Raw genomic sequence first — 11,430 nt, forward strand, 5'->3', positions numbered from 1 at the left:
TTTTTAGCAAATCCTAGTTTGCCAAGCTTCAGAAGGCAAAAGTCTAAAAGTATAATTTTCAGTGTTGTCCACGTAGCTAATTTTCTTGCCCAGAAAAATCTGGTGACTGGTACTACTTCACAAGAGAGCACACTGTTAGTAATGTTTTCTTGTTAATTAATCCATCAAAATAGCAACATTCATGCCCTTAAGATGCAAGACCTAGCAAAAAGCCTCCCACAAATGTGCTGGACACCACTATGTTCTATTTGATAAATTCTGTTGACTCTTCACTGATGACATTGATTTCAGGTGCAGCTTTATTTGCTCTTTTTTTAATCTGTCTTTTTGCTTTGTTTACATCTTTTTCAGCTCTCTTCCAGTCAACTTGCACATTGCCACTCTGACTGGCAATCTGCAGGAGAAGAAAGTCACCTCTCACTGCAGTTGCTGCAAGTTTCCCAACTTCCTGGAATAAAAATCCCACCCACCATCCAATAACTACACCCAATACAATCTGAGTAGCTACAGAGTAGTTCTCTACAATAGGTCCAGAGCTGTGGCCAAATATACAGTTCCAACAGTGGTGTTTTCTTGCATACTCTGTTAAATCCAGTACTTCATAAGAGTCATCATCACTGTTATGTTCTGTGGGACGGGGGTTCCTGGTCATCATGATCCTGCCAGCAGCCTACTGTGAAAAAGACCCCCCACCCCCACCCCTAATAGCAGCCTAGGAGAGCTGCTCACCCCACCACTCTAAGGGCTGCTCTACCCTGGGAGCAAGAGAAGTCCGAACTCTATCCCCATATGGTATTTTCTTGGCAAAAATACTAGGATGGTTTTCCATTTTCTTCTCCAGCCCATTTTACAGATGAGGAAACTGGGACCAACAGGATTAAGTGACTTGCCCAGGGTCACACAGCAAGGGAGTACCTGAGGCCAGATTTTTAATTAGGAAGATGAGTCTTCCTGACTGCAGACCTGACACTATTCACTGCACTACCTAGCTGCCCAAACTGGCTTCATGCCATGGGCAATAGAGAACTCGAGGAGCTGTACTCGGATGAATCAACATGGTAAAGGTCATTGAATATCTTTTCCTTGCTACAACGAAGTACACCTTTTTTAATCTCTCTGTTCTATGAGGGTTTCATTTTGTTCCAACATCAAACCCAAAGAAACCAGGGAATCAGCCTGGGCTTGTGTTTGGGGAAAATGATTAATCCATATGCATTTATTAAGAGCCTGCTGTTTTCCAGGTAGTTTTCCAATGCTAGGTACTGGAGACACATACATCAATAATGAACAGTTCTTACTCACATAGATGATAGCTGTGCTTGATTATTTGGAGGTCTGTCATATGGAAAGATGATTGAAATCATTGTTTGCCCTCTGAAGGCAGAACAATTTCAGGAAGTTACAGAGAAGAAGATTTCAGTTTGATGAGAAAGTCTTTGTAATAATCAGAACTATCCCAGACTGCCTCTGAAACTAATGCGTTCTTTGACATTAAAGGTCTTTGTGACCCCTTATTGAAGATGTCATAGAAAAGATTTATGTACAACCATGGACTAGATGATACAGACTCAGGGACTCCTTCCAACTCAGATTTTGTAATACTGTGATCTTGGCGCCTTCAGCTATATGTTTTGCCAGCACCTTCTATTTAATATATCCAAGATGAACCACAACATCATTTTCCTCAAACCAGATGCCTCTCCTTATTTCTGTGTCAAATGGCCCCACTGTTTTGTGAAGTCATCCAGATTTGAAATTTTGATGTCTTTTTTGCCTCTTAGAATCACATACAAACTCATACTTAAAATTTGAGAGCTGGAAGGAAACTCAGAGATTGTCTAGTTCAACCCACACATGAAAAGAAATTCCTTTATAACATACCCAACAAGAGTTTGGAGGTCTCCAAGGAGTACCCTCCAAAGCAGCTCATTGGTTCACCTTTGGGCAGCTCTAATGGTGAGGAAGTTTTTTTTGGCTTCAAGCCTAAATTTGATTGTTTGCAATTTCCACCCATTGTGCTACCCTCTGGGGACAAGACAGGCATTTAAGTACTTGAAAATAACTTTCATGTCCCTCCTGTGCTTTCTCTTCTCCCCATTCCTGTTCAGTCATCTTTAGTGCTTTCAAGCAATCTTCATTTAACATGGACTTCCTATAACAAGATCCTTCATTATTCTGGTTGCCCTCCTCTGGACATGCTCCATCTTATCAATGTCTGGCAAGGGGAGGGTTTGGCAGGATTTTCACCTCTTCATTCCAGAAAGCTGTGCTTCTCTTAATGCAGCTCAAGACTGAATTAATTTTTTGGACCTTCACATCCTACTGCTGACTCACAGAGAGGAAGCAATTTACTAAAATCCCCAGATCATTTTCAGATCAACTGTTGCCTAACTATGATCCCTCCATCTTATACTGCAGAAGTTATTCTTTTTTTTGGTATGCAAATTCAAGGCATTACATTTATCTCTATTGAATTTCATTTTATTATATTCAATTTATTATGTTATATAAATGTAATATTCAATATTATATTTCTTATACATAATAATATATATTATATTCAACTGTTAAGAGTTTTTCAGATCCTGACCCTGTCACTTACTGGGGTAGTTATCCCTATTAGTTTGGTGCTATCTACAAATCTGATGAGTGTCTATGCCTTTTACCAAATCATTGATAAAAAATATTAAACTGTACAGATTCCTGGGGCACTCCACTGGAGACTTCTTGTCATGATGATATTGAACCATTAATATTTCTGGATATTCAGCCATTACTGAATCCATCTGATTGTATCTACTCCATGAGAATAATATGACATACTTTATCAAAAGCTTTACTGAAATCTAGGTAAACTATCTCCATAGCATTCCCCTCACCTACTAGTTTAGTAATCCTGTCACAAAAGGAGATAAATTTAGACTGATATAACCTGTGCTTGATGACACCAGGATGGCTCTTTGTAATCACTACTCCCCTATCAAAATATTCAGCAACCATTTCTTCAGTAATTAAATTTTTGAATTTGTCCATAAATTGAAGTCAAGCTCATTAGCCTATTATTTGCAGATTCTCTTCTGTTTCTCTCTCTCTCTCTCTCTCTCTCTTTCTCTCTCTCTCTGAAAATCAGGACATTTTCCCTCTCCAATCTTGTAATAACTCTTCTGTTTTCACTGCATTGATAATGGCTCAACCATCACACCCACTAGTTCTTTGAGGACATGAGGATATAGTTCATCTACTCCAGGTGACTTGAATTCACCAGGCTTCTTCTTATTTGTCTTGGTTTTCAGCTTCATTAGTCATTTTTGTGCTGTCATTTCTATCGATCATTCTCTTTTTTCTTTATTCTGAACACACACATATACACATACAAGCCCAAGAAACAAAAACAAGAATTTACATATACACAGCAAAACATATATAAAAGATCTTTATCCAGGAATCTCCATTTCATACCACTTGCTTAAAAAAAGTATTATACTAAATTTTATGTACTTCTTTCAAAACTATCCTATTTGTCTGGGCTTCCTTTTAAACTCTCTTTTTTTCTGTGTCTTTAAGAAAATGTTTCAATGCCCTCCATCTTTTTTTGCATTACTATTGCTAATCTAACCCCTCTCTCTGACCCCAATTAAAAGTCAAGAGAAAGAAAGGAAAAAACAAAATCTTGTAGCAAATAAGCATATTTAACAAAATGAATTCCCAGTAGGTTAGTCAATTAGAATTTATTAAATACCGACTATGGGGCAGACACTATGTTAAATTCATAGATACAAAAAAGGACACACACACACACACACACACACACATTCCCTGCTCTAAAGGAATTTACAGTCTAATGGATCACACAGTAATCACATCAAAAATGTCTGTCTTTCTACATCTAGTGTCCATCACCTCTTTGTCAGGATATGGGTAAAATGTTTCATCCTAGGTCTTGAGGGGGGATGGTTAACCATTAAATTGACCAGAGTCAGTTGGTCACTAAACTGACTGGTTGTTTTTCTTTAGTGTTGCATCCTTGTATAAATTCTTTTACTGGATCTATTCACTTTACTCTTTATCAGTTCCTATTCCCTAGGATTCTCTGAAATTATCTCTTTCATAATTTCTTACAGCACAATAATATTCCATTATATTCATATACCACAATTTGTTCTGCCCAGATGGACTGAGAGGCAATTTCAGACACCCCCTTAAATTCTAGTTCTCTACTTTTCTTTCTCTATTCCTTTCAATCCCCTCTTCAGGAACAGGAAGTTAATTTGCTTGGGGAGATTTCTTCTCTGATATTTTTCTCCCTTTCAACCTCCTTCCCTTCCATCCCCACCTGTTTTCTGGTTGAATTTGATGTAATTTTACACCACACTGTGCATGTATATCCCACCTTCCTTTATTCATTTCAGATAAAAAGTGAGATTCATCTGATGCTCACTCTCCCTATCCCTTCCTCTATGTTTGTTGACTATTCTCATACATATCAAACAATATTAAATTCTCACAAGAGAAATAACAAGTTTCAAGGGGCAGAGCCAAGATGGTGGAATAGAAAGACATACATATGCAGGCTTTCCCAACACAGCCCATAAAACACTTGTAGAGAGGGACTCTCAACAAATTTTGGAGCAACAGAAGTGGAGAAAAACAGAGTGGAGGAGATTTCCAGCCCAGGGTGACCTGAAAGACCCATGGGAAACATCAGTTGCACTGGATGCAGACCCCCCCCCCCCCCCCAGCCTTGGCCCGCAGCATCTTGAGAACAGCCCTTGGAGGCAGAATCTCCAGTAACGGAATCCCCAGTCCCAGCAGCAGCAGGTTCAAAGATCCCTCAATCCACAGGCATCAAAGGTCAGTGATGGGTTTTTTCACCTCGCCAGGAGGGGAGAAGGGCCTTCCACAGCTTTGGCCTTAGGCAGCGGTCCACAGAGGCCACATCAGGCAGGTGCCAGAAGTTCTCAACCCCTACATCAGCCCTCATACATTGTTGGAGCATAAAAACCCTGGGGGCACTGAAGATCTGAGTCTTACCTCATCCCTGGGTGGAGGCCCTGGCCTAGCTGGTCTTTCTCTCACACTGAATGGCAGCCCTGCCCATCCAGCTTATCTGAAAATCAGCCCCCAGTGCTGACTTGGCAGAACTGGAGGCCAGGTGGCTGTGGAGAGGTAACTGCTAAGATTCTGGGCACAAATATCCCTCTCTGTGTCCAGACCAGTACAAGCTTGATTGTGCCACCTTGGAGAAACTGAGATCTTACAGGTTCCCAGAGTATACCCTACTCTCAACAAAGGACCCAAAAGTCAAGTAACTGGTTGGGAAAAATGCCCAAAAACGGGGAAAAAAATAAGACTACAGAAGGTTACTTTCTTGGTGAACAGATATCTTCTCCCATCCTTTCAGATAAGGAAGAACAATGCTTACCATCAGGGAAAGACATAAAATGTCAAGGCTTCTGTATCTCAAACATCCAAAATAAATATTCAATGGGCTCAGGCCATGGAAGAGCTCAAAAAGAATTTTGAAAATCAAGTCAGAGAGGTGGAGGAAAAACTGGGAAGAGAAATGAGAGAGATGCAAGAAAATCATGAAAAGAGGGTCAACACCTTGCTAAAGGAGACCCAAAAAATTCTGAAGAAAATAACACCTTGAAAAATAGGCTAACTCAATTGACAAAAGAGGTTCAAAAAGCCAATGAGGAGAAGAATGCTTTCAAAAGCAGAATTAGCCAAATGGAAAAGGAGGTTCAAAAGCTCACTGAACAAAATAGTTCTTTCAAAATTAGAATGGAACAGATGGAGACTAGTGACCTTATGAGAAACCAAGGAATTACAAAACAAAACCAAAAGAATGGAAAAATGGAAGACAATGTGAAATATCTCATTGGAAAAACAACTAACCTGAAAAATAGATCCAGGAGAGACAGTTTAAAAATTATGGGACTACCTGAAAGCCAGGATCAAAAAAAGAGCCTAAACATCATCTTCCATGAAATTATCAAGGAAAACTGCCCTGATATTCTAGAACCAAGGGGCAAAATAAATATTGAAGGAATCCACAGATCACCTCCTGAAAGAGATCCAAAAAGAGAAACTCCTAGGAACATTGTGGCCAAATTCCAGAGTTCCCTGGTCAAGGAGAAAATATTGCAAGCAGCTAGAAAGAAACAATTCAAGTACTGTGGAAATACAATCAGGATAACACAAGATCTAGCAGCTTCTACATTAAGGGATTGAAGGGTGTGGGATAGGATATTCCAGAAGTCAAAGGAACTAGGACTAAAACCAAGAATCACCTACCCAACAAAACTGAGTATAATACTTCTGGGGAAAAAATGGTCTTTCAATGATATAGAGGACTTTCAAGCATTCTTGATGAAAAGACCAGAGCTGAAAAGAAAATTTGACTTTCAAACACAAGAATGAAGAGAAGCATGAAAAGGTAAACAGTAAAGAGAAATCATAAGGGACTTACTAAAGTTGAACTGTTTACATTCCTACATGGAAAGACAATATTTGTAACTCTTGAAACTTTTTTCAGTATCTGGGTAGTTGGTGGGATTACACACACACACACACACACACACACACACACACACACATACACACACATAGAGAGAGAGACAGAGAGCACAGGGTGAATTGAATAGGATGGGATCATATCTTAAAATAATGAAATTAAGCAGTGAGAGAGAAATATATTGGGAGGAGAAAGGGAGAAATGGAATGGGGCAAATTATCTCTCATAAAAGAGGCAAGTAAAAGACTTTTCAGTGGAGGGAAAAAGGGGGGAGGTGAGAGAAAAAACATGAAGCTTACTCTCATTACATTTGACTAAAGGAAGAAATAAAATGCACACTCATTTTGGTATGAAAACCTATCTTACAATACAGGATAGTGGGGGAGAAGGGGATAAGCAGTGTGGGGGGGATGATGGAAGGGAGGGCAATGGGAGGAGGGAGCACTCTTGGGGAGGGATAGGATCAAAAGAGAGAATAGAAGAAATGGGGGGGCACGATAGGATGGAGAGAAATAGTTAGTCTTACACAACATGACTATTATGGAAGTCATTTCAAAATTACACAGATATGGCCTATATTGAATTGCTTGCCTTCCCAAAGAGAATGGGTGGGGAGGGAGGGATGAAGAGAAGCTGCAACTCAAAGCTTTAGGAACAACTGTTGAGTATTGTTCTTGCAACTAGAAAATAAGAAATACAGGTAATGGGGTATAGAAATTTATCTTTCCCTTCAGGACAAAAGAGAAGATTAGGATAAGGGAAGGGAGGAATGTTAGAAGGGAGGACAGATTGGTGATAGAGGTAATTAGAATGCTTGGTGTTTTGGGGTGGGGGAGGGGACAAATGGGGAGAAAATTTGGAACCCAAAATTTTGTGGAAATGAATGTTGAAAACTTAAATAAATTTTAAAAAACAATCTTTAAATCTGGCAAAAGAAAAAAGAAAGAGAAATAACAAGTTTCACTCCACTCTTCCTCCTTTCTGTACTACAGTATTTCTTTTACCTTCCTTTCTCTTTCTTCTCTAAAAATTTCTCAAAATAGAACCAATCTATCCCAGTGCCTCATTTTTTTTCTCAGTTAACGCCCTCAATACCTTTTGAAGACATTAAGGTTATGAAGGGACATTTGTACTTTTCTTCCCTTAGTAGAATGCTAACATTACATCATAATGAAGTTTCTTCCAATTGCTCAGACAAATTTAACTTGCTAGGTTTCTATGGACTCATGTTAACATTTTGAAGTTCCTACATAGCTTTTGCCTGTTCATTAAATTGCTTGAAAGTCCTCTTTTTGATTAAAGGTCTCCCTACCTGACCTCTGCCTCCCCACAGAATTATCCTCAGCTTTGCAGGGTAAATTATTTTTGCTTAGCTTATATCTTTTACCCTCTGGAATATTTTATTCCAAGATCTCCTCTTTTTCATAGTAGAAGCTGCCTGATCGTGTGTGATCCTGACTATAGTTCCTTGGTACTTAAACTGCTCGATGTTTGTAGAATTTTTGTTTTGCACAAGAGCTCCTGAATTTGGCTATGACATTTCTAGGACTTTTGTTTCTGAGTTCCTTTTAGGACATGTTTTTTTTCTTTTTCTTTGACTTGTGATTCTAACAGGGATAGGCAATTTTCATTTATGATTTCTTGAAATAGAATGTCCATGCTTTTAAAAAAATCTTGGTTTTCAGTGTTACTTAAATCATTTTTCCTTGAACTGTTTTCTAAGTTGATTGTTTTAAATATCAGATATCTTATATTTTCTCCTTTTTTTCAGCTTTTTTGTTTTATTCATGCTATCTCATGGAATTGATTTCTATTCTAGTTTTCAGGGATTCCATTTCTTTGATAAAGTTTACTACCTTCTCTTCTAAGCTACAATTCTTCTAATTTTTTTCTCAATTTCCATTTTTGTTGTTTTTTATTTCATCAGTGGAAAAAATAATTTTTTCCTCTTAAATTTCTACTTGCAGTTGTTATGGAATATAGAAGTATATGAAGTATAGGAGTTACATGTTCCTTCTTTTGAGAGCTCTTTTGATCTGTAATAATTTTTGATACTTGTTATTGGATTGTTGTGTTTTTTTTAATCTACTCATCTTAGCAGCTTTAGTGCTTGAATTTGGGCTGTATGCCAGGGCCAACTCTACCCTCCCTCCAGTATTTGAACGAGGTGGTCAGTCCTACTTGGTGTCAGGGTCCCTTGGATTCCTGTATTGACCTCTGTCTCTTAGAGTTAATACACTCTTGGATTGTTGAAGTTCAGAGAACTAAATGTTCAAGGTTTACTCTGATGTTTCAGAACAAAATATGAGGGACCTTGGAGCCCCTGGGCTTGGAATGTCTCAATCTGAAAGCTGTGGCATCACATTGATTGCTGCCAGCTGCCACTCTTCAGGGCTTCCAAGCACTCCTAGTACTTTCTGGTCATCATTAGAAGACTTTATGACCACTCTCAGACTTTCTAGAGCAAATCTCCAATCTTGCTGCCTCTGGACACAGAACCCTGCAGGCTACAAATGTCCCTTCCTCATTTCTGGTCATGCTGAGACAGAGCTGGTAGCAAGTGTTCTTTTACAAGATAATCATTTGGAAGTTTGAGTGGTGTGGCATTAAGTAAATGAATTTAAGTGGTGTTGTTTATTTTTCTTATTTTGGCTTGACCTACCCATGAGCAATTAATATTTCTCTAATTATTTAGATCTGACTTTTTTTCCTGCAGAGTCTTTTAGGATTAGATTTACACTGTACCTGAATATATCTTGCAGATATACTTTATATACATACATATATATGTATATATATATATAGAGAGAGAGAGAGAGAGAGAGAATGTAGATATATATTCATACTTTTTCTAGTTATTTTGAATAGAATTTCTCTTTTAGCTCTTCTTGATTTTTTGATAAATTCAGAAATACTGATGATTTATATGGATTTATTTTGTATCCTATAATTTATTAATTGTTTCAATTATTGTTTTAGTTGGCTCTTTAGAGTTTTCTGAGCAAATCATCATTTCATCTACAAAAAGTTAAAATTATGTGCCTGCTTATTTCCTAGAATTCTTTTTCTTGTTTTATTACTTTAGATAGAAGTTCTAGGACTATGTTAAATACTCAATAATAACGGACATCCTTGCTTTATCCTTGATGGTATTGAAAGGTCTTCTTACTTTTGTCCATTACTCACGTTTGCTCTTGGTTTTAGATAGATGATATTTACTTCATTGAGAAAAGTCCAATACCCTTAAAGAATACTGGTGCAAATATTTTAAATAACATATTAGCAAGTAGGCACAACAGAATATTAGAAAGATTATACACTATGATCAAGTTGGATTTATAACAAGAGTACAGGGTTTTTCCAACCGAAGGAAGATCATTAACATAATAATCTATGTTACTAATAGAAATAATAAAAACCACATAATTATATCAATAGATTCTGGGGTCTCTATCACTTCTTGTTAGTCTCCCATGCCTATCTGCAACCACCTTCCCCGGCCCGTGCCATTAGGATCTGAGTCTGTGCCTGATGCCATGCCCCAGCCCCATGCCAACACTGCCAGAGCCCACATCTGAGACTTCTGTCTGCTCCGCCAGGGTCAACCGCTACTCCTGTGCCAGGGTGGCACAATTGTCACTCCTAGGGTCTATGCTAGGACAGGGTATTACAGTTTTGCTGTCAATATTGGTACCTGACTGTCCCCTTCTGGGCCCTACCTGCCCCCCCTGTCCTCATGCAGAAGGTTTCTGGGGATCTGTGCTGATTACCATCCTTAGGACTGCAGTGGAATCTGTTACTTTTACAGCCAGAGACTCTGCCCTCCTATGGTGGGAGAAAGACACAAAACATCACAGAAAGCAACAAATTCAGAGATTCCAATTGGCTAGTATGTGTGTTCTATTTACGATGATAACCAATTTTTTTCCGGGGTTAGGGGTTTCTGCTCCTGGGGACTAAACTTTGAATTCCTTCATTGGAAGCTATGCAGAAAGAGAAAATTACAATTCATAATTTGGGGTAAGTAGAAATGTTTTTCATCGATGCAGCAGCCTTGCCTGCTCTTGATTAATCAAATGGGGGACAGAGTTGGTACCTCTGGACAACAGAGGTAACACCTTGGTTACCTGGCCTTACTTCTTCTATCTTCTAAACATTTCTTTATAAAATCTAAGTTGATTGGTGAGTTCCCTGTGCAACCACATCGATCTGTCCAGACAAGTCCCACTTTTCCTCTTCATACATTGTGAAAGCTTGAGGTCTACACATATCCACAGAATAGCTAGGAAGGTATAGCTAGAAGAATTGCACAGCGTCACAGAGAAACTGAAGAGAAGAGGTAGGAAGAGTCGAACAGAGAATGAGCAAATGAGGTGACTAGAGCTAGGAGAGGATTATTATCTCCTTTCTTGGTTGCTTCAGGGAAGGATGGGAGTTGAGTTTCCCTCATATTCTCTAATGAACTTTGGCAAGGAAATAGAGCAAAGTAAGATATAGATAAGAAAATGGCTTAAAAACCATCAGATAGGTTTGTGCTTGGTGCAAAAAAACCTGGTTATACCTCTCATTATCCAAACCACAAAAACAAACATATCCCGTTGCTTCATTATGGAAAGAGCCAAGATAGTAATGGAAGACTCAAGACCCATAGTATCTACCCTGCTACTGTATAAATCCACACATTTCTGGCCTGGGGTATTCTTTTTTTCTAAAGGTTATTGGTGTATTTTATTTTTACATTTTTAAAATTTCCCCATGTATACCTCCATTTCCCCACTCTCAGTGAGCTATTCCATAGAACAAAGATTTTTTTTTTTAAAGAAAAAGCGGGGAGCAGAGAACCATCAAAGCCCATCAATACATCCAAAAAAATCAGACAATATATGCAATGTTCCTCATCCAATGTTCTCATA

General features: G+C 38.5%; 1 protein-coding gene across 1 annotated transcript; it reads right to left on the bottom strand.

Moving 5' to 3' along the window:
* Positions 1-244: 244 nt before the first annotated feature.
* LOC140514290 (FUN14 domain-containing protein 1-like) lies at positions 245-655 on the bottom strand. Its single transcript, XM_072624463.1, has one exon. It carries the CDS (start codon positions 653-655, stop codon positions 245-247), a length of 411 nt encoding a protein of 136 aa, XP_072480564.1.
* Positions 656-11,430: the final 10,775 nt, after the last annotated feature.

The sequence above is a fragment of the Notamacropus eugenii genome, chromosome 7 (genome assembly GCF_028372415.1).
Source record: "Notamacropus eugenii isolate mMacEug1 chromosome 7, mMacEug1.pri_v2, whole genome shotgun sequence".
NCBI lineage: Eukaryota > Metazoa > Chordata > Mammalia > Diprotodontia > Macropodidae > Notamacropus > Notamacropus eugenii.

What these genes read in the sequence shown, in the direction of transcription:
- LOC140514290 (XM_072624463.1), bottom strand. Translation starts at nt 655, where the DNA reads ATGATGACCAGGAACCCCCGTCCCACAGAACATAACAGTGATGATGAC.